The sequence below is a fragment of the Ciconia boyciana genome, chromosome 2 (genome assembly GCF_034638445.1).
Source record: "Ciconia boyciana chromosome 2, ASM3463844v1, whole genome shotgun sequence".
In the NCBI taxonomy this organism is placed as follows: domain Eukaryota; kingdom Metazoa; phylum Chordata; class Aves; order Ciconiiformes; family Ciconiidae; genus Ciconia; species Ciconia boyciana.
The window spans coordinates 15375091-15398965 of NC_132935.1; the positions used below are offsets into that span (position 1 = coordinate 15375091).

At 43.9% G+C, this 23875-nt stretch overlaps 1 protein-coding gene across 3 annotated transcripts in view; it reads left to right on the forward strand.

The window, feature by feature from the left end:
• The first annotated feature begins 2231 nt into the window (after positions 1–2231).
• Positions 2232–23875, forward strand: part of SAMD12 (sterile alpha motif domain containing 12) — a 182597-nt gene continuing 160953 nt past the window's right edge. For all 3 annotated transcript variants that reach the window (XR_012040759.1, XM_072851988.1, XM_072851989.1), the window contains exons 1-2: positions 2232–2372; positions 21487–21665. Coding sequence is in view for 2 of the 3 variants with exons in the window: in XM_072851988.1 (XP_072708089.1) it covers positions 2360–2372; positions 21487–21665 (192 nt within the window). In the remaining variant the exon portion in view is untranslated. The remainder of the gene's footprint in view (positions 2373–21486; positions 21666–23875) is intronic.

Below are 23875 nucleotides of genomic sequence, written 5' to 3' on the forward strand. Positions count from 1 at the left end.
TTAGATTGCTCTCACTGATGTTTTTGAAAGCTCTGCTCAAAACAGATTGTACTTTACCATAGATTAATTGAATCAATTTACAGCCTCTTTTCTCTAATGAGTGACATACATTAAATTACAGTTTGCCTAGTCTTGACCAGAATTTGAGAAGTTTCTGATGTTTTTAGATACTGTTAAATACTAGGTTTCACTAGCTATCATATAACATTAGGTATCAAACACTACACCTTTTAACATCTGTCATGCCCTATTTGCTATTTAGTCACAGCCATAATTTTGCTGTTCTTCAGCAGGCACAAAGTCATAATTAAAAACTACAGGGCTGTTTAAAGGGCTTAGTAAAATTGTACTCACCAGGGATGTCCTCAGGGCCCACAGCTGAAATGTAGTTACCAGTCAGAAATTCAGCATACTAATGGGGATAGGACTCCAGCTCCCCACATCCATGCCATCCACATCCATGCCACTTGAACTTTGAGCCTTGATTTATTCACTCTATGGCTTCTAACTCATTCTAACCAAGAAAGCACTGCTTCACATATGCATTAGCCAAGTAATTACTCTAACATACCTCCAAATATTGTCATGATTAAATAAATGATTAATTGAATACATCACCTTAACACCAAAGTGTTATACATCACAGAATACATCACAAAAGTTTATGTAGTGATGTTGAGAAGAAACTGCTGAAGGCTGAAAACTGTGAAATCTAGGAACACCCTATTTTCTTGGCAGAAAGTAGGTGAATATCAGCCCATTTCACCCAGCACATGGGATCAGGTGTGTGATTGTATTGTGCTTGGGAATACCAGCATATCCACTCAATCGTTATTACTTATAATGCACTGTGAGTATGCTTACCACTTTGCAAACACGTGAAAGACAAGACTGCTGCTCCAGGGAGCTTGTATCTTGACTCATATGCAACACAAAGGCTAATAGTTCAAATGCATATGAGAACAAAGAACAAGTGAGGTCTTCGGGGCAAAGTTGGTAATAGAAGGCTTCAGGAAAGAGTTGGACTTCAAGGCCATTCTGTATAGGCTCTGGTTTTCCTTCATAAAATAAATAATGAAGACCCCATTTTATTTTAATTACTTTAGATATTTCAAGAATGTCAAAATTCCTGGAGTTTATGAAGACCTTATTCATTTGCACATTGTATGTTCTTGCACTCTAATTTGAACTCATGGAGGTTTGTTTTGCAAAAATAACCTGTCATGAATAACACTTATTAGCCACAATAACCACTACTAGCAAACAAAAGGAACACGTGAAAATGTTTTCATGCCCTACCTGTATTAGCCCTTGTATACTTGGACCCTCTACTGTTCCTCTCGATTTTAGTAATGACATAACTTTGGTAAGTGAAGGAACTCACAGACTCTTTCTGGGTAGGTTAATATTTGTTGATACATTTAAAACAAAAAAAAAAGGTTATTTTTGAAGGAGAAAAATCTTCAGAACTTTTTTGATATCTCAAAACTGAAAAGGGTACAAACCCACAGCTGGTTTTTGGACAGCAAACATTTTAGGACAGATCTTGAGGGTGCCAGGTTGTTTGGTGTAAGATTTGTGAGGAGTTGAAGTAAAGGCTCAGATACCGTGTTACATTAGGGACACGGGATGCCTTCATTTTCTGGATTTTTTGGATGGTCTGTGAGGATTGGACAGGATAAAGATGGTGAATGGAGAAAGACTGAGGGCCTCACTCCAGGATGAGGTGCTGATGGCAGTTCCTGATGCTCTTTGTGTGCCTTTCTCCCTCCTTGCGGAAAACCTCCAGCCGCGCGAGGCAGAGCAGCGGGACAGGCTGACACCCGAGTCCTCCGGAGCCGTCAGGCTGGAAGTCGCAGGGACTGAAATATCACGACTGAAATATCCTGTGCACCTGGGAAATGGCGTTCTCTGTTGGCAGGGCACCTGCTCAGCCCCTTCTTCCCACACCTCGTGGTGCTCACCATCCCTCCAGCCTCCCACAGCCCAACCCACGCCTCTGCCTGCCCCCCGCGCGGCTCTCCCTGCTCGGCAGGTAAACGCGGAGGCGTCCGACGCCGCCAAGTCCCCACAGAGGACTGCGGGGCCCCTCCGGCCGTAAGGGAAGCCGGTGCCTCGGCCGGGCGCTCAACAGCCCCCGGGGATGGCGGGCCTGGGGCAGGCCGGTCGGGCCGGCCGGGACTACATTTCCCAGGGTGCCGCGGGGCGGGCGCGCGGCCCCGCCCGCCTGTCAGCGGGAGCGCTGCAGGTTGATCGCCGCGGCTGCAGATGAGCGGAGCCCGCGCGCGGGCGGGGGGGCGGCCGGGGCAGCACCGCCGGGGCCGGGTCGGCGGCCGGCGCACTATGCGAGGCCGGGAGGATGGCGGTGGAAGGTAAGGGCTCCGCGTCCCCTGCCCGCTGCCCCCGGGGTCCCTCCCCTGTCTCCTCTCCCGGGCACTCACCTGCGCGGCGGCGGGGCCGCCCCGGCTCGGCGGGGTGGGGTGGGGGGCAGCTGCGCTCGCCGGCGGGGCCTGAGGTGGCGGTGGTGGCGGGGCCGCTCTGCCGCCCGCTGCACCGGCCTCGCCCGCGGGGCGCCCGGCCGCCTCCCGCCCCCGCCCCCCCCCCCCCCCGGCCCGGCCGCCCCCCGGCGCCGCGCCTGCCCCCGGGCCAGGTAGCGCGGGGTCGGGCCGCGGCGGCCCGCGGGAGGGGCGCTCGCCCGTGGGGGCCGGCGGTGGTGGGGGAGGCAGCGGGGGCTGCCCGCGCAGCCTGCGGCAGCCGGAGGCTTCAGTCCGGCAACTTCCCGGCGGGCCCGGAGGTGCCGCCTCTCCCGGCAGGGGCGGCAGACCTGCGCCGCCTCCCTCCGAAGTGGCCCCGGCGGCCCCGCTCAGCTCGCCGGGCGTCTTCCCCGCCCCGGCGCCGGTCTCCCGCAGGAGCCGAGGCGCCGCGGTCCCTCGGTGCCGCCCAGATCCACGAAGTGCCCTGAGGCCGTGATACCCACGGAGCTCAAGCAGCCCCCGCTCGTCCTCCCGCGTGGGCGCAGAGCTGTCGGCGCCGGGGTGTGCTCGGCCCCTGCTTCCCCCCCGTAGGAGATGCAGAAGCCCAAGGGCCGAGGTGCCCGGCTTCTGGGGAGCCGGGGGCTGTGAGGTGTTCGTGAGGTGCCCCGCTCCTGGGGAAGTACCTGGTAATTGAGGTGGTGCCTACCAAGAACTGGAAAGGTGGACGCTTTGCGGAGGTCTTCCAATAGATGCTGGGCTCCTGCGGCAGTCTGGCGTTGGCTGCGTGTTCCCTTTCCATGGGGCTTTTGGGAAGTTGGAGGAGAGATGCGACCAGGTGTATGGGAAAAGGCAAAGCCGCTTGCCTACTGTCCGCTTCCGAAATTCACTCAGTTTTCTAGCGCTTTAGAGTGAGGCATTGAGAATCCTGGGGTTTGTGTCGCATCTTGCTTTCTTCTGTGCCCATGGGAAAGTTTCAGAAGTCCACAGTGTGAAAACTAGCCATCTGACCCCTGTCTTATGCTTAATTTGGGGTATGTTGGTTTTTTCGGGGCGCTCATCTTGAGACCGCCTTGAGCTTTGTTTCTCAGATATGCTGAGATCTACAGTTCCATCAGAGACCACTTGCTTTATTACTGAAAATCATGCTGAAGCTGTCTTTTTGCTGAGTACCCAAGTGAGCAGCACAAATGATAGTCCAGCAAAAACTTGGGCTTACTAAAGGCAGTGGGCAGCTTAACATCCCTGAAAGCCAGCTTCCTAGGCAAACTCAAGTAAAGGTAAACAAAACGACTAGGTCTCAAAAGGTGTCTGTGTACATCCAAAGTTGTCCATCCTAAGCTGTAAGCCTCTCCATGAGTCAAACAGATTTCTTATGCACAGGCTGCAAAACTGAATGGCTGTTTTGAACTGTAATGATATAAAGAACCAGGTAGTGGTCCTGAATAGAAGCATTGCTTCTTTGGTGGCAAAAACTTAGCAACATGAACTGGGCATGCGTGCCTGGTAGTGGGTAAGTAAATAAATGAAATGGACTACCATGCACCAGATGGTTCATATGCCAGCAGCAACCCCTATTTCAGTATGCTCTCTAATGTCCTCCTTCTCTTTATTCACTTGAAGTCCTTCTCAGTCTGTTTGCTATATCTTTTCAGGTCTGTAATAATTCCTGACATATCTGCAGTGCCTTCCATCTGAGAATCTCTAAAAGCTTTGTAAATATTAATGAAGGAAAGCTCTGCTAAAGCTTTGGGAAGCAGTGCCTTTCCCTTCTCCTGAGATGGGATTTTTTTCTTTAACTCCTTCTTCCCATTTCCTTACCCCAGGATGCATCCCTGCTGTGGTCTCTCAGAACAGGCTTTCTTGTCTGTATGTTCTGCTTTCCTCCCATTTTGGGTTTCTCTCCCTCAACTTTCTTGTCTTTGCGTAATTGAATTACCCTCACACTAGCACAGCAAGATGACTTACTTCTTCAGCACAAGTAGCTGTGCGGGTGTGACAACTTTGTGTGAACATAGTGCATACACATTTAAGGCCTTTTCTTATCCATCATTTTCTGTTGGAACTATGTTTCTTTGTGTGACTGTGCTTAAAAGCATGCTTTTATCTTAATGAATCTTCTGCCGTATTGAAGCCCTGGGTGCGAGCCGTTTTCTTTTCATGAACTGTGACTTTTGGCAGGTAACATGGCATTACAGCTTCTGGTTGGGAAGCTGGGAGGTTACTTGTCCATCATGGCTCTGATCACCACAGCATGCGGATCCTACTCTAGTCAAAAGTAAAGTTGCTGTCAAATCTTCTAAATTGATAGTTTTGTAGAAAAATCCCAATTTGCCCAACTCAAAATGTTTTGGACTCGGGAAACACAGACCGCCCCCCCCCCCTCCCCCCAGTTGTTTGATTTGTTTGTTTTCATTGGAAAAATGTTTTCCTGATTGGTTTGCTGCTTGGGCATGCTCTACATAACCTGCTCTACATTAGCTTTGGAAGCTTGGAAATAAGGAAAGCTCTGAAAACCTGGTTTAAGATGAGGTTGTCTAGCCTTCCAGTCTTCGGGGTAGTCGGCTGGGAGCTTGGCTAGGATGGGCTTCCTGGGTCTTCAGGCCTTTTTATAGAGTGTAGCAAGGCTTCTGGACAGCTGGGCCAACTGGCTTCTTGTGTGAACTTGCAAGTGGCTGGCTCTGGGATGCAACTGGCAGGGGGCGGAGAGGTCCCTGGGGAACAAGTGAGCCACGGATCCTGGAGCATGGGAGTTCCTGGCCGGAGCCAACATCCGCTGCCCCACCAGCTCTGCCATGGCTGTTGTTCTGTGGAAACTGCCCATTTGTCAGCCTCAGCCACGAACCCAGGGACTCTTTGTTTCTTCTTTCAGAAATGCTCTGTGTGGCTCAAGTGAAAATATTTTGTAACTTGTAGTTTGTGGAGAATCTTTGATTTCATTTTATCTAACAAACTGTTGAAATCTTCCTCAAATTTGATTATTTTAATGCTGTCTTAGCATGGGCTGCTGGAGTTTAGTTATGGTAACAAATGTCCGGCGGTTTACTTAAGGAAAATATCCCAAATTTTTTACTGGGATAGCTGACAGCGATGGATTTGCAAATATGAAGTAGGAATTTGGAGGATACTACAGTTCCTTGCCAGTTATATATAATACATACCTGAGTGTCCCAAAATAGATTATGTGGACTGGGAGGTCCTTTGGGCTGCGCAGTACCAGTGCTTCCTGATTGATGAAAGGATTGGTGTGTGCACGGGGAAAGTGAGTTTGCACTCCTCAATATGAGCCCATCTAGATGGGAGCACTGCCAAGCTAAGTCTATTTTTAGACCTAACAGTTTTGACAATGTTCCTTTAAGTGTTTTTTTCCCCTCTAGTAAGAATGAAAGAACTAGGTCAGAGCCAGTAGAAAAAGGCTTTTGATCTCTGCAACAGTGTTCTCAAAATTTTTTTTCTCTTTGCTCTTGTGCAGCAGAGGTAAAGGGGAAGAGAGAAATGGTGATTTCTTCCCTGCCAGTGTTTATTGCATAGGAAAGTGAGAGACTGACAGCACCCACCAGATAATGTATACCTGCAGGTAATCCTGCACAGTTCCGTTGGATCCCCTGCAGCTCTGACCTGTGGTGTCTTTGAGATTCCTGAGCAAAAAAAGTGCTAATTGTATCATGGAGTTCTTTCATAGTAAGTGTTTAATGAAGTTTGGTCTAACGCCTTTCCTGCTGTGTTATAGGCTTTGGAAAGTGCATATGTACATTTGTTGCTGGTCTCCTCCTGAAAGTGTATGTAAACTTCTGCCATCCTATGGCTCTTCTGTAGTGGGCTCGTGCTACTGAGACCCTGGGTCTACCTACTGGAGAATATTTTTTACTAGGAAGTGGAGTCTTGCTGACATAAAATGACAATGACTGACCTTACCCCTTGGTAATCCTCAAGGGGACTAGAGACTCAAAGGAAGTTAAGGCATTCTGGGGTGTGGCATCAAGGTTAACTGCTGCAAGACTGAAGTTATTTGCAGCCTCCAACCAACTTCTATCAAAGCGATCCTTTGAATTTCAGCAATGTGATATGACTGGGTGGAAAGCCTTCAGTGCCTAGCCAGCTCCAACAGATATTGAATGCTGCCATATGTTTCCTCAGGGACTTGAGATACGGTGAGCTCATAGAGGTGCTGCGCCAACTCTGCCAGGAATGTTAAAGCTCAGGACCATCCGAAGGACAGCTTTGAAGCAGTTTTCGGTGTAGGTATTGATCACGCTCTTTCAGGGTGTGCCCAAAAGTACAATTCTTTTGACAAGTATTCAGTTATACAACTTTGCCTTATTTGTACACCCACTCGAGGCTCAGATTAGATGTCTCCACATCTAAGTTTCCAGGGAATCTGATCTAATGGATGGGTTTTCAGCACACTTAATTGCCTGTGGAGCAAAGAAGTAAGAAACCCTGTCATTCAAAAATAGCCTGTGCTTCCATCAATGCTCTTGCTTTCTTCAATAGTTTCCAACCACTCCTTAGCTTGAGGGACTCAGACATGTGGCTCGGAAAGACCTGCCAGTTGGAAGCAAGGCTGAGATACGCATCTGCCTCTCCAGTTGAAATTGTCACATCGGATCGTAGCAGAGGAGATGGATAAGACCAGTGGTGGAGGTGCACACAGGACAGGGAAGAGGAAGACCTGAAATCCAACCTTTGGTCTTGGTACCAGTTCTGTATGTTATTTAGTGATGATTTATTGCAAAAGTGCATCAGCAATTATGGGATTCCAGACTGGAACATAAGTCTTCTCCCATCCACATTGATGTGGCAGCCTTCTTGGGCTGTAACATCCATACCCTTCTTTCTTGCTCAGCAACAGCGCAACTTCAGAAGATGGGGCTTCCCTTCTTGACACACCACCACCACGCTCCCAACCCCCCCAGTGTGTATACAGCTTGGTGGCAGTGTGTGCTCTTCTGCTTTGAACCACTGCTTAGAGCTTTCCTTTCTAGGTTGCTACATTTGAAAAAGTCACAGTTCATTGCATCCATCTTTAACAAGATAGATAGTCAATGATCCCTTTCCAAAGGAATGATGTAGCTATCTAAGGCCAGGAGTCTGTTTTGGACTGCAAGTTCTCATTTTGAACAGGTACACTATGCTCCTCAGGCATTGTATAGGGAGACTGTGAGCTGAAGTTCAGAAGGTGCATTCCATTGTGGGAACTGGAGACCCCAAAATGAAGCTGTGACAACAAAGAATGTCACTGCACTAAAGTCTCTTTGGGTGTATTTAGGCTGAGTGGGGCGTGGATATGATTGCAGGTTATGTGGTCATTTTCCCCTCCCTGCTTTTAGAAATGAACCCAGGCAGGAATCAAGATACAGTATAGATCAGTATAGTATATACAGTATATATCAGTATAGATACAGTATAGGTTGGTGTGGCACTGCATTTCCCTTGGATGAAACCTGGTTGGAGGATAAGAGTGTACCTGGAAACTCAGGAGTGCTTTCAGGTCAAGCAATTTAGATAGAATTCCATGAGTGTTTGGCCTTATCCTTTAAAATACTTGGAAGACTCAGAAGCTCTAGGAGGACATTGATTAATATAAATTGGCTGTTTCAATGCAATTGCTTCCCATCATAAGGTTAAAACTTGTCAGGTGGTGGTGATGTATGGGCAAAGGAAAGGAATGGTGCTTTGAAAGTTCATGTACTTTCTCCACCAAGAACAGAAGGCAAGTGAGCAAATGACAAGAGTTAAGCATGAGATGCATTTCCTAACATACTACTGGAAATTACTGACAAAGTCTGTAGTGACGTTGTAAGATCCCATGTTTACTGCTTAAATGGAAATTATAAAATAGAATTCTTCTTGAGAGGTTTTTGTTTTTTTTTTCCTGAGATGTCCAAGCATGGCGGGTAAAATCCAAGGAGGTTGTGTAGCGTTGTTCCTCTCATTTACAACTCATTGTATGAGGCAAGGGCAAGCTGTTTGGAGCCAGTCTCTTGTGCTTCCCAGTACTGCTGTGTCACAAGGGTTATGGCAGGAGAGCAGCAGTGAGAAGCTCAGAGTAAGACACTGTAGCCAGGTGGTGTCAGAGTGGCTCAGCTGATAACCATGGAGAGGTTTCTGTCCAAAATATCATCTGTGGAGGCTTGTTAGTGAGCGCAGGCCTAGGTGTCTGGATAGCACCATAAGTTTTTGTTTTGCCTGTTGGACTCTGAAAGTGCTACAGCTAGTTTGCAGAGGTAGTAGAGCTATTGGAGGGCTACTGCTCAGTGCACTGAGTATTGAGTTTCTGTGTTTGTTAGGGATACTGTGTCTGGTTCTGGTGCCAGCTTTCTCTGCTGTCCTGGCTGAGACAGCTTTACCCTCTTGTGCCCTGTCCCATCTCTCTGGTGTCTCTCTTTTTGTCCAAACTGTATGATCTCTGAGGCAAGGGCTCCCCTTTCTGTGCACCGGAGATACTCAGACGCTGGGACTGCGCAATCCTAGTGGGTTATTTCTTATGAAAGCTGTTGCCTTTGAATGGATACAAGTATTTAGCCTTGCAGATTAACAGTTGAACAACTCAGCCCTCAATTATTTGCTCAAAGCATGCAGAGAATGTAGAGGGAGTAGTTCTGGAAGGTGCTAAAGGCAAAGGTGGAGAAAATGGCCAGAAAATGGAGTAATTTTGAAGTCTTCTGAAACTGTCTTGGTGGTGGTGGTCAAACTAGCAACTAGGATTTCAGGAACTATGATAAAATGTTCAGAACAAGGCAGGAAACATCTTTGTTTCTGTATCATTGCATATTCTCTTGTATTTTGAATGTTCCCTGGAGTTCTGCTTGCTATGCCCCAAAAAAGGCACAGGACTGGAAAGAGTACAGGAAAGGATAGTTGGCTGGTCCAGAGATGTGGTATGTTCTCTGAGGGCAGGTTACAAAGATTCAGATTCTTTAGCTTGGAAAAGAGATGACCGTGGAGAGAATCCTTAGACATTGATGAATGGTTTGGAGAAGGTGAAAAAGGAACTAGTTCACAAGGTAGAACAATGAAGCTGTAGGGTTTTGTCCTTAAAATAAAAAAAAGGAAATAGTTTTTCATATAACACATGGTTCCCCAGGTGCAGCTTTCAACCTTGGGACATTCCTAGCCTGCCAAGGGAGGATCAATTCACGTACGCCCTGCTCTCATACTGTTTCCTTAAGCAGTGGTGTAAAGGGCTAGACTTTTAGTCTGACCCAGCCTGATCACTTTTATGACAAAGTCTAGCTCATCTTGTGTGCATCCAGAACAGTTCCACTCACCACAACAGGTTGATTTGCATCAGGTAACTGAGAGGAGAGTTTGACCAGGAAACAAATAAACACAGAGAGGAGGTGGGGAATTGGGCACTGACCTATAAAAGCGTTAACAGACAGAGTTGTGACGTATAAGATATGTAGTTCTCTTTTTTTCCCAATATAAAAGAACTGGTAACTGTTCTGCAAGAGGAACTGTCTGCTATGTTGGGTCAATGGGATTGGGCGGGAAGGAGGGCATTTCTGCAGCTGTAGAAATGCCATCCTGGAAAATACCAGTTCCCCACAGCAGGTAGGGCTGTACTGACCTGCATAAATGAGGTGAAATATGGTCTGAGAGAGACTTTCAGGAGAGCCTGAAGTAGATCAGATTTACAGATCTCACCCTTAGTGGCTTCTGCCTTGGGTAGGTTGTATGTTCCCTCATCTTTGCATATGGTAATCTTTCTCTCTCCAGAAGCGTCCTGTGGCAGAAGGACTACAAAGAGAATGATGAGGGAGTTGCTGTCAGTAGCTGCACGTTCTCCGTGCAGCATGAGCTAAACTTGGCATTAAAGAGCAGGTTCATTACTTGGAACAGCAAGAATTCACCCTAATACATGCTGCTCCTGGATGAAGCAAGCAGGTGGGCAGGGGGGCTGAAGTGAACTCTGCAGGATCTAATATGCTTGCAGGGCAAGGGCATGAGGAAGACATTTGCGGTGGATTGTAGCCTGTCTTTAGTGCAGTCCTATCTGTCTCTATATAACGTGGAGCCTTGCTAGCTCATACTCTTCAGCTGAACATTCAGGTCATTACTTCTGTCCATTCCCCTACTCATTTGCTCTTCTGCCCTGTTTTTGTGGCTTCCCCCCCGCCCCCAGAGGGGATTTTAGTTGAGTTGATTTGTTTCTCTGCAAATAACCTAGTAAAATCAAGAAAGAAGCTTTTAATAATGCTGTTTCAGAAACATAAAGAAGAATGGTAATGTGTGTAAATAGAAGCTTTCTCCTGGATTTTCCTCTAGCAAAATAATTGCATGCTCTCAGCTAACGGTTTGTCGCTACACAAATCAGCTGGGGTACTAGAGTGAGTAGGATACAGTGGTATGAGTAAGCAGTAGGAGGTGAAGAATTTTACTGGGGGAAGGAAAGAAGGCATTTTCAGGCTCTTAAGTTAAATGTGCAAGGGAAGGGGTAGCCTCGAACAATGATAAAGGAAGTAACTTTTGGGCAGTTGAGAGAAAGCCAGGACTGAAAACAGAAGTCAACTGCCAGATTGCAAACTAGTTATGCTAGTGAGAATGAATAAATATATTTTCCTTTGCATTTTGATGACTTTGTGCATCATTCATGGGACAAGAAATAAAGCCTGGATCCACAGCTGAATTGCAGTCGTTTCTGTGCCGCATGTTCAGCAGACACCAGCTTTCATGAGCAGGGCAAAGGCAGAGATCTGTAATGCATGTCTGGGACAGTGCAACTCTGGTGCCGTAACAAAGACTTAACCTATGTGTGTCTGAGACATTCTTTGTATGCTGGATAGGCTCACTAGTTTTTAGAAAAGGTTTCTGATGTAATGCTGCCTGATTATAGAATTGAATAGTAGTGCTATTAAGACTTGAGATGATGCATTCTTAGAAATACAATTTGCGGTGGAATGTGACTAGCTAATCTCCTAAGCAGTGATTGCAAGACAAGTTTCTTCCAGGAATAGTGGAACTAATGAAGACTTGTTTCTTACCCAGGTGTGTTCTTTATCTTTTCTATCTACTTCCTCTCTGTATTCACTGTGAAATCCTCAGAGGGCAGCAGTGGTACCTAGTCTGGAGTTTGCCTAAGTCAATTGGTGACTGACAATCGCAATGTATGGTGGATACTTTTCCTTCAGTGAGAGCATTATTTTAGGCCTCTTCCTCACTATCTACCCATTGATTTTTTTTAAATTGTTTTGTTTTTCATACTTACACTTCTTATCTCCTGTAGCACCCTCTTTGTGAGATGTACAGACTCGCAATCACACTTGAAATCCAGAGGAGTTGTTTCACTTTTCAGGAGAAGCTTTGTAGATGCTTGCACAAGCCTTCTTATTAACAGAGGACGCACTTAGTTTGCAAAACAAATTACTATTTTGTACTGTAATCCATTGCTCAAATTATGTTCCTGTATACATATGATGCATGTTACTGACCTTTTAACTTTGTTCGCTAAGATCCATTTTGCTCTGACCTAATTGCATAGCTCACTAGTCCCCTTCTTTGCCAGTATTCTCCTATTCCTCTATACTTGTGCGGGATTTGTGGTAGACTTGCCTTAGGTATTCACTGAATTGGTCCATTTTTCAATGAGCCTCTCTGTTGCCAGTGCAAGTTCAAGAGCTGCTTGTACTAACTGTACATTTATTAAAATGGAAAGAGAAAATGTTTCAGAAATAATTTCGCTGTCCAGTCATTGTGCCTGCTTTTTATCATGAAATCCTGTTGTTGTTACAAAGGCAGAACTTGCATTGCTGAGGCTCCAAGGTCTATCTAGCATAGTGATAATGTGCAGTCTGTCTCCCAAAGAGCAGGTGTAACAGAAACTGTCTTTTATGTTTACAGCATTTGCTAAAGTCTGTGAGATAAGGGATGGCAAGTGGATATTGCCATACATAAAATAAGTAGTTATCGGTTGGAAAATTGTCAAAAATGCACAAGTAAATTTCTTAGCTGAGTGCATACATATCCTGGTGGGATGAAGGTCTTAAAAGGCAAACTTAACCCATATAAGAAGAGGATTTCTGGGCTTAGTGTTTCTGTTCTATAGACAACTAAGGAGTCTTTCTTCTCTCTATACACTCAAGATTTGCATGGCCTCAAACCAAATTATGAATTTAGTTTGATTCTGGATGAAACTCCTAAGTTACTCATTCTGGTTTCTTGATATATTTCTGATGCTATACAAGACTCACTACCATCAGCTGCCTCTTACAGCTGAGGTGTGTGTAAGAGATGTATGTGGAGTGTAGCAGATTGTCTCATGTTTTTTCTCTTTCTGTGTTTGTCTTTGGCTTTAGTTTTGGGCACTTTTTCATTTTTTCTGGAGTGAGCGAATGGCTTGTAGTAGTAATTGGCTTGGTAGTGTGGGATAACTACCCAGTTGCCCATCTAGAGAGGTTCAGAGATGTCTGCATCAGGAGTGGAGTTACTTTAAATTTTGTCTTGCTGATGATAAATCGAAAGGGGTAAAAAAGGCAAAAGCCCCATAATTTACAGTTACAAGCTAAACTGAACACCCCTCCTCTGAATGCTTTATCCCCTTCTGCCTCTATGTTGTGGTTTAGCCCCAGTGGGCAATTAAGTACCACACAGCTGCTCGCTCACCCTCCCTCCCCCGGTGGGATAGGGGAGAGAATCGGAAGAGCAAAAGTAAGAAAACTTGTGGGTTGAGATAAGAACAGTTTAATAATTGGAACAATAATAATAATAATAAATTGTAATGCGAAGGAAAACAATGAGAGAGAGAGAGAGAGAGAGAGGGGAACAAAACCCAAGGGAAAAAAAAAAACAGTGATACAGCCAGCCAGTCCCTGAGCAGCGATTGCTGCCCCCCAGCCAACTCCCCCCAGTTTATATACCAAGCATGATGTCATATGGTACGGAATAGCCCTTTGGCCAGTCTGGGTCAGCTGTCCTGGCTGTGCCCCCTCCCAGCTTCTTGTGCACCCGGCAGAGCAGGGGAAGCTGAAAAGTCCTTGACTAGTGTAAACACCACTTAGCAACAGCCAAAACATCAGCATGTTATCAATATTATTCTCATACTAAAATCCAAAACACAGCACTATACCAGCTACTAGGAAGAAAATTAACTCTATCCCAGCCAAAACCAGGACGCTCTATCCTCTTCCTACACCTGTCTCCCCTTTGCTCTGCCCTCCCTGGCCATCTTGACCTCGTTCAATGTCCACTTCCTTGCTACAGAGCTGTCTCTTCTCTTGCCCTTCAAGGTACCTCCCAGCTGGAGGGCTTGTCCCACTGCTTTGACAAATTCTTAATGGTAAAATTCATATGTTGTAAGAAGTTTATAATTAAATTGATTAATCCAGTAGACAATTAATAGTCATGATAAAGAGAAGCTAGAAAGACAAGCAACCCTCTGGATGGACCTGATGGTACAGCAGTCTGCTGCTGTGTCTGCCAAGCCTTGCTGTCTATGTCTGTCTGAGCTTTGAACTCAAACCTATGGGTACAGCTCATCATCATCAGCAGTTTACAAAGCATCCCACAGCTCAGCGCTGGCCTGGCTTTTGGCACAGCCTATTTGTAATTGCTTAATGCTGATTTTTGATGCTGACCAACAAAAGCAGATAGCTAGACACTGATATTACTTCAGATAAGTACTTTGAGACTTCAGCCTTAGAGGAGGTTTCTGATAAATTCATGTTATCTGTACTAAAGTAGAAAAGGTCCTGACTGATTTGGTGGGCTTCTTTGCTCTGTGTGAATGCTGCTGATTTGGTGGCTGTTAGATGGGCAGATTTGAGAAACAGAGTGGGCAAAATCTTGAAGTTACTTCCTCAGCAGGTTGCCAGCAGTATTTACTAGGTGGCAACATAAGCAGCAGGTTGTATTCATGTGAAACTTTGCAGTTTTAGCTGGTCCAAAGTGATGGGTTGGGAGAACTGTGCCAATTTACATGAGCTGGACATAGGACTGTATGGAGAAGTAATTCCTATAGGCAAAAGCCAGACAGTTTCTCAAAAATAGAAACTGATTGATGAGGAAGTTATAGAAGTTATAGGAGTTATAGAAACTGATTACTGTGAAAAAACTTTCTGTGGAAAAAATAAAGTAGTCAAAATAATCCTAAATTTTATGGTACAAATTAAGGTCATCTTTATTATCTGGTTTTAATCTTTTTTAGTAGTGTAGAAGTGGTACTAACTGCTCAGGTCAGATAATCTTTGAAATAATCCCATGTTTTCTAGGGATATTCAGAGTTACTAATGAAGTACAAGCTTCTGGAAATACGGGAAGGGCTTTGCAGTGCGGATCCTTCTTGCTCGTTTGGTCAGTGTGAGCAGCCATCTCAATCTGGAACGAAATCTCAGTGTTGTCAATGTGAATGTCTCCTCTCTGATCAACCCAGTTAAAGCGGGTTGTGAATGATGGCAAGCAAAAAGCCTTAGGGATGCTGTTTGACTACTCGCTATTGAAATGCAGCATCTGGAGGTGTATAGAAGTCTGACTGAAAGCGCTGACTGCAGCATTTGATGTGGTTGGAGATTTGATTTGCTTTTGACAAAGAACTGGGCAGAGATGGAAGGAACAGGTCCAGTGAGAGCTGTTGTCCAAAGGCCTGGTAGGATCTCCTTTCCTGGAAATACCTGTTAAATCTTCATGAAGACTGGAGATGACTGAAAAGATATTGGGATCCTTTTTGTAAGGTCCCTGCTATGTCCAACCTGAGTTTGTTAATGTGCCAGCTGTACGGACTAACGTACAGCTTTTTATGGTGGAATTTTATGGTGGAAGTAGCGGGTGGATTGTATGGATTTACCTCTTAGCATTGTGCAGCTAAGTCTGTGGCATGAATACATAAAATGGAGCTTGCATGTTTGCCAATATTTGACACATGAAAGTTTTCAAAGGATTGTTAGAGGTTGGATAGGTATCTCCTGTGCCTGCTTTTTGTCTCTGAATAGCAAAAGCTAGCATATGACTGTGATGCACACAGAACAGGGCAGATGAGTAAGAAGATGCTATTTTTACTCGATCGCTTTTCAGAATAGAGCAATTGTTATTGCATGTAACTCAAGTACTTGCCAAATATGCTTTAATGTAGCCTTAATTGATCTGCTTAAAATTTTAAGCAGCCAGCAGTATTCCCACTGAAACAAGTGGTTATGCAGCGTTTGACACGGTAGGCAGTAGAGAGCACAGAGGTAGCAATTGACCATAGGCTCAAGGCTTAGCAGATCAAACCTACAGATGGAGAGACAAAGACTTTCCATCTGCCCATGCAAAACTTTGGATATATCAAGGCTGTGTTTTGAAGAGTGCCTTCAGGCTTTTCTCAAGACAGGATTCACAGAGTACCCTCTAGTAAAAGGCAAGGCTTGCCTCCAGATGCCAGTAACTTACTATGGCTCTTGGTCACTTTTGTGTACCATCAAGCGTGCTCAGGCAAGCTGTCTCTTGGCTGCTTGCCATCTGGGAGGCAGGCGTGTATGGGAGGGAGGTAGCGAGGGGAGCGAGCATTCACGTTGCCCTGCGAGCTCTCCTTTTGAACTGCATATGCATGCCATAAGGGATCTGCATGGGCACAGAGCTTGGCTCGCACGTATTGGCTTCTGCAGGGCAACAAATTCTCTTGCTCTGTATGCACGGAAAGGACCTGGGTTTATGTTCTAGCATGTGGAAAAAATACACTGTGTATTGCATTAATTTTGTTCCTTCCCTAGTTTTTTAGGACAGATGTGGTCATTTTTCTATTTTGGGTGCTCCACTTACTATTTTTCTCGCAGAGTTTTTGACTCTCATAACTTGGCAGATCTCAGCAGTCTTTTCTTTAAAGTTCTGGAAAAGTGGATTTTCCTGTAGATTCAGCTCTACCATTGAGCTAGGAGTACAAGAGCATTTAAGTACCTTTGTTTTAAATAATAGTATGTTTCGTAAATGTAATCTGTGGATCTGTGTTATTGTGTCTGCCAGCATCATTCCTCATGTACTTGTTGCTGTGCAGTTGGAGCTGTACAAACATCCACCTTCCCTCCCCAGAAGCAAACAAGTTCCCACCACAGAAAGCTTTCAATCCAAGTTAAGTGACAATTGTTGGGAAGCATGAAGAGACACATGGCATTAATCAACTGTTAGGTGTGGTTTTCAGCAGGGAAAAGAGAATTTAAGTGCTCTGAATCTGGGTGAAGAGTTGTATTACTGAGACATATGGATGATATATGAATAATGAGATTGTATGGAAGAATATTGGAAGAGGTTCTGTTTCAAAATCTAATGATACTGCTGATATCTAGTGGTCTTAGGCTGATACTGTCAGCTGATTTGGAAGTAGGGTTTGGTGTCTTGATGGACTTTTAAAGTCTGGGAATGATAAGGTGGATTTAATTTGGTAGACTGTAGAGGTGCTGAGACAGTAGGGATATTGTCAAAGCAGCGGAGTGGGAAAATGGTCTGAATGCAGAGGGTGGGGTGAGCTAGCGTTAGCTAATACCAGGGTAATGAGAATTAAGAGCCTGGACAAGTATTATAGCAGAAAACTACTTTGTCTGTAGGTAGAATGTTTTCCAGATGAATGTCATTATGTCCTGAAAGAGATTTAAGAAGAGTCAGCTAAGAGGTCAGAGCAGTTGGGTCATGATAAAGTTGGTGATTTGTGATTCTTTTTTAAGAGCTGCTTAGACTCAGTTCTACAGGATGTTAACCATGGGTGCTGTCAGTCCCCCAGCCCCTTTAGTTTTGCATAGTTGATCCTGAGTTTAGAGCTGCTCTTATCTAGCTAAAATTATATAAGGTGCTGATTTAAGAAGAGAGTATGTTATTATTGACCTCTTTCCCTGTTTTTAACAAATCTTGAAAGGGAGCAATTATGGTTTGTATTGACATTTAAAAGGAGGCAAGAGCTCCACCTCCGTCTGCCACAGAAATGGAAATATGTATTGCTGTGTGGTAACAGGAAATAAGACCCATGCAAGCAAATATTCTTTCCTTCTTACCTTCTGTGTAGCTGAGAGTTGGAGGCAGCAATAGCAGAAAACAGTAGAGCTGGCTACCTGAAGATGGCTCATATGAGAGAGAGAGATTAGCTTTACCAAGTGGCTGAGATACTTATCCTCACCTCTGCTTTTTTTCCTTCTGCCCTTCAGTCTGCCTTCTCCGCATGCTGAGGCTCTTGTTCTAGGTGTGTCTTCCTCAAGGAACAGATTCAGTCCAGAGTATGGTAAGCCAAGACTGTGGTGGGGGTGAAGGAGAGAGATGAACTCTTTCCTTCTCCCTCTACCCCTAGGAAATAAAAAAAGTTGTCTTCCCCCCCACCCCCTCCAGCAACTTTGGAAAAGTCTTTCCTGAGGCAGCCTGTATTTCTTTTAACCAGTCACCTCTTTTCAATAAAAAGGTAATGGGCATGTATGTAATTGCCAGCAGCCTCTCCAATTTTTTCTCTTTTGTATCCTGAAGGAGCCCAATATAAAGCATTGCTGAAACAGCACTAACATTCATTACTCCTGAAAGAATGATGGGCTAAGAGTCAAGCAGCATCCTGCCATGTGATTTATTTCTTTTTTAAGCCATCCAGGTGATGCTTACTCTACGATGTTATCAGAAATCTGGATTGTTTGCTCCCTGTAATGCATGGTAAATCAATGCTGTAACCCAGAAGGCTTTCCTTGTCCATCCCTTACCACCCTCCTCCCTAATCTGTATTGTGTGGGGGCACTGGGAAGGGAGGAGTTGCAATCCACAGGAAGCTTGCTGCTGGCAGTGTTCTTCCAGGCAGTGTTAAGTCCCACTGTGCTTTGTGATTTCTCTCTAGTGAGCACTGGAAGGGGGCTGACAGCCAAAAACTGTCTGTTTCTGGATGCTGCTGAGGTGTGTTAGCGTTTCAAAGGTGTATGCAGGAGTCTTCCTATTCAGCTAGGTAAGATCCTTGCAGAAGGCAGTTGGAGGGATTTTTACGGACCGCATTCCATACCAAGTGACTTTCACTGCTAATTTCCAGCCCTTGCTGGAGCAGAGTGTGTTGGGAGTACTTTTACAGGTTGGTTAGGATATCTCTCATTTTTTGTGGAGGAGGGAATTAGTTTGGCTATTAACAGAACAGTTTCCATCCTCATTAGGCTGCAAAAAAGTCTGTCTTGGTGGATCACATCCATCTTTTCTGTGGTCTGGAGGATAAGCAAAGTAGTCATTAGTAATTACTTGTTTCTTTCAGGTAGGTAAATATGATCTAGAGATAGAGAATTTTGATAATGATAGGTGGGTATGATCTAGAAGACAGGAAGATAATTTTTTGGTGTCTTAAAACACACTGATGTAAATATAAGCCACAAAACAATATCTCTTTGAAACATCCCATGGGAGCTTAAAAGCCCCAAAGACTTCTTTCATCATAACAGCTTGGGAGGTTCTGGATACCTCCCCATAATGGCCATACAGCTAGAGCAGGTGAAGCCTGTTAGCATCACTGCAGAAGTAGAAAGGATTTTGCATTTTCTCTGACACAGAAAGAGGTCCTACAGGGGAAAAAAATCAAGCAGTAGCTGTATTCAAGTTCAGTTCCATTGTAGGCTTGTAGTCATGACAAAAACAAAAACCAGGAAGGGGTAGGTATGGAGTGTACCTAGAAATAAAGGGCTCAAAGGTTAGGAAATGCCTCTACTAACACTATTAAGGTTTAAGTATTTATATTTTGGATTGGCTCAGTGGTGTGGCTGGAAAAAACAGTAGGAGGAAAAGAGTGACTTGAAGACAGTAATTTATTTTTTCCCTCCTTACCAGTAAGAGGCAATGCCAGAACAATGGGATTTAGTTTTTGCATTGCCTTCAGCCAACCTACCGAATTGGTCTGAACCAAGGAAGAAAGAGACTTGCAAGTAGAAGAGCTGCAGCTAGACTCAGGGAAGAGCTCCTTAGCATTGGTTTGGGAAATGAGGCTCTGTAGCAGCTCTCTAGGTATCAGGAAGAAATTGCAGATGCCTGCCCTACTAAAATGAGACAGAAAGGTGACAGATAAGAACAACCACCACACAGACTGCTGCAGAACCCTCTTCCTTATGTGCTTTTTTTCCCTATTAAATAAAAAATGCTCTTGTTTTTGAGAAATTGGTGCCTGAAGGGGAAACCCAGGAGTTCCCAAAAAACTTGTCAGAGGGTTTTCAGTGCTTTTAAAGCAAAACCACAACTCTCTATGCAAGGCCTAAGCAGATGGAGGATCCCTTTTGAGAAAGAAGGGATTTTTAGCTGGAAATCCTTCTCCTGTGGTGGTCCCTGGAGTAGCCAGTAGAAATGCTGCCTCACCTCCAGAAGCTCTGCATCGTTCACTTCTTCTGTTTCCTTCCCAAGGAGGTCTCTGCAGGGCTCAGCTCTGGACATGATCTAATCTAGTGATTCCTCCTCCTCTTCCTCTTGTGCTGTCTGCTAAAGAATTGACTATTTGGAGAGGGATTTCTGTCTTTTTTACAAATGTGTAAAAGAAGTCCAGGACTAATCCCCTACAGCTACTCACAGTGAGACTGAAATTTAGTTCCCTTCCTTTTTTTAGTTTCATTTACTAGTTTTCTGTGGGCCAGTAACATATTTTTCTATTCTTCTATACACAATGGCAGCAATTTGTAATAAAGCATGTTGCAATTATTTACTGCTTTCCATCACTCAGTGTTGTTAATGAATTACTCTTCATAATGTTTCTTTGACTTGAAGATAGGAGATGTTTCCATCCCTAGCTTGCAGATGCAGGTATTGTAGTACTTGGACAGATCACTTATCTTTTTACAAATGTTTGGATGTTTTTAAAAATCCCAAGGAGAAAAGGCCAACTTTTTGGCCTTTGCTTTAATTCTGCACCAAGGACTTGCTGTAATCTAGACTCAAAGTTTTCAATTAAGACTCTGGGATTTCAGGTGAATGGATTTTCAAAAGATTTTCAAAAGGTTGAAGGACCCTTTGCCTTCTCCAGCTGCTTGAGCCTGTTTCCCTTGAGAGGCTTTCAAGGGCTGATCCGTAGCTGGTAGAAACTGGCAGTTCTCATTCCTTCCCCTGCTTCCCACCCTTTGCTTCTAAGCCAAGCAAGAGTAAAAGGGTAGCTTTTATTTTGGCTTTAAATTGTGCTTTGGGTTTCTATTCAGGTCTGTCAAACGTTGCACCACAGTATCTGAACAAAGTTCTTTTGCGTACAGGGGAAGTTGGGACCATTAATTATGAGTAGTGCTAAAAGTAGCGCGGTTACCCGGGAACATGAATGCAAAAATGAGATACTCGCATGAGGGGGAAGTTGCCTCAGGATCCACACATTTTAAAATCGCTACACGTGCCAAGAAGGTTGTTAAGGCTGCTCTCTATGTGAGTGCTGGAACTTGAAATTTCGGACAGAAAACGATTAAACTACTGCCATAGTTCTAAATGTGCATTTCTGTGGTATGGTTTGCATTTGTTTTATTTTTTCCACTGGCTGCTTTCCGTATTCTGCTGTCATTAGTCCACACCTCATTATATGCTCCTAGAGGGTATATCCCTCTTGCTTGTTAGGATGGTGTAGGTGGTAATTTGCAGTGGTACAAAGTGCTGAAGGGGAGATAATCAGCTGGGTAAGTCATTACTCTGTGCAGAGACCGACTTGCTGACTTGCTGTGCACAGCTTACTTATCCCACATTACTTAGGACCCAGAATGCTGTAGTAATGGAAAATGTAATAGAAAAATTTTAACTTGCTTGCCTAGGAAAGAAAAAAAGGTATGGCTGAATGATGAATACATGGGATATATTGTCATACCCTAGTAAGAGCTGTAAGTTGAGGGTCTTGGATGGTGTAGTGAATTCAGTAGAGCACAGTTCAACACAGTAGCCTGCACTAAATAGCCTTATACAGTGGTGCATTGCCTCTCATTTTCTTTCTGAAATATCTCACCCTGAATCCACGTCAAGCGACAGACAGTTCTTCTGCCATGTCTGACATAGCTCTAGTTACCACATGGCACTTCTTAGTACTTCGTGATAAATGTTTGTAACATTGGTTTCTTCTTTCCTAAGCAGTGTTTTCTCTGTCTCGTATTTTTTTTCCCAGCTATCCATTGCAATCTGAATCCAAATGGTATTGATCACCCTGTCCCCACAGAAGGTATTAATCTGCAACTTGAAGGTGAAGGAGTTGAATCGCCCTCTGTTAAGAACACTAGTACTCCAAAAGGGCCTGAGTCAAAAGAGACACCCAAGAGACAACAAGTGGAGCCAGAAATATCTAAGGTAGGTAGGACTGGGTTCTTATTTTTTTTGGTGAGTCTTAAAGAATCCAGGCTTCTTGAAGTCCTGGCTACTGCTTAAAAAGCATTTATCATCCTGTTAAAGACATACAAAGGTGCAAAAGTAACAGTCTGAGGAAGTGGGTGTTACAGATGCAATGTATTGCCATGGAGTTTTAGCCCACACACGTCTTGGACATTGCACTATTTTATTTTTCTCTAGATTAAGATAATTAAAATAATGAAAATAATGAAATCTCTCTTTTTCAGGCACTGTAGAGACTTTTTTCCCAAATGACTGGGGTAACAACCAGAATGGGAATAGATATGTTTTTCTTAAGTGTTTTTTATTTGCTTGTTTATTTTTTCCTGGGGCAGGTAAAGGAAGAGAGAGGTTCTATGGATATATGAATATATGGATTTTTATATGGGTGACTGAGTTTAATAAACTGTTAACTAATTTTAGATAAAATACCAGGTCAATTCTTCCATGTCTGGTATGTCAGTGAATAAACATACTTCAGGGGTGAATTCCTAAAGAACAAATGAAGTGTCTGTTCTCATTCATAAGCTGCTGTTTCTTGTTTGTGTGCAGCAGACATGACTACCAAGTGCAGGTGAATGTGTGTGCTCCAGACGCTTTGGGTATAGGACAATAATTTGTCATATTAGATATGTTTTTAACTAGAATGAAAAATAAGAGAATGTTAAAAAAAAAATAAAACTGGGAGAGATTCTTTAAAAGCCTTATCAGTCTTTTTGATCTTTAAAGGCCTAAACCCAAGGTTTTGGGCGTGATTTCTGCAGAGTGGGAAGTTGAGTTTTTACCGAATCTGACAGTTTGGGAGTTAATAGAGCAAATAAAATGAGTGGTTTTTTTTTTTTAAGGTCCAAAAAAGGCAATAACAATTAATTCAATTACTGAACAAATAAGAGTATTTCCTACTGTCATCAGTACAATAAATCTAACAAATAATACGCATGCGGTTGTGATGTATTTCACTTTTTAGAATAAAATAGCATTAAATGTTTGGAGCAGTAGCCTTGACAATAAAGGCTTGGTATGAATTCTCCATTCTGATTTTTATCTAAAATCTCTAGTTTTAAATAAGTACAATTTAAACTAATTTCATTCTGTCTTAAGTCATTGAACTAGATCCAGTATAGGTTGGCATTGATCAAAATCACTGCTTCTTGCAGTCTGTTTTGTGGCCAATTATCAGCATGTTGCTGATTTCTCTTGAACCCTTGGAGAACAGGTTTGTGCTTCAGTGATAGGACAAGGGGTAATGGTTTTAAACTGAAAGAGGGTAGATTTAGATTAGATATTAGGAAGAAATTTACTGTGAGGGTGGCAAGACACTAGAAGAGATTGCCCAGAGAAGTTGTGGATGCTGCCTCTCTGGCATTGTTCAAGGCCAGGTTGGATGGGGCTTTGAGCCACCTGATCTAGTAAAAGATGTCCCTGCCCATGGCAAGGGGGTTGGAACTAGGTGATCTTTAAGGTCCCTTCCAACTCAAACCATTCTGTGGTTATTGCTTTGAATCATCTGTTTGGTAACAAGACCTCCAAATTTTGGATGGGCTTTGAGACAAAGCTCAGCTAATAATGCATTTACCCAGCTTTTTGCAGACAAAGGCAAGCTAACACTGCCTGTGTTTCAACATCAGCAGTTGAAAATCTGCCCTATATTGAAAGCTAAGGAGGTATATTAAGCTCAGAGGAGATCTTACAAGCTTGGATGTGAAGAAGCTAAATGACACAGTGGGGCTTCCTATTGAGAATGGGCTCATGTGTAGTTGATGTGGAACACAGTCAGGTCAAGCTTGTCTTTGCTTGCAAAAAACTCATCCCAGTGGAAAATCAGGATGAAATATATTGGTGATTTAATGTAATGGAGCCTGTTTCCACTGTCTGAGCTGTACTTGTTTGATTGATGAATAGAAAACCGTTTCCAAGGCTGTCCCTGCTGGAGATAGCTGGGGAAGAGGGGAAGCGTAGTGCTCTCAAAGTAGTGAAATCAACTATTGGTTTCCTATGTCTGATGGCAGTAGCTTTATTTAGAAAGTTGGGCATGCTTCAGATTTAAAAACAAGGAAACCACCAAACAAAACTAAACATCTTGCTTGATGGAGTAAGCTTGGCATAATAGTATCAAGCTAATGAAGTGGACTGTTTTTTCTGAATGTATTGCTGCCTTGTTAGTAACTTTG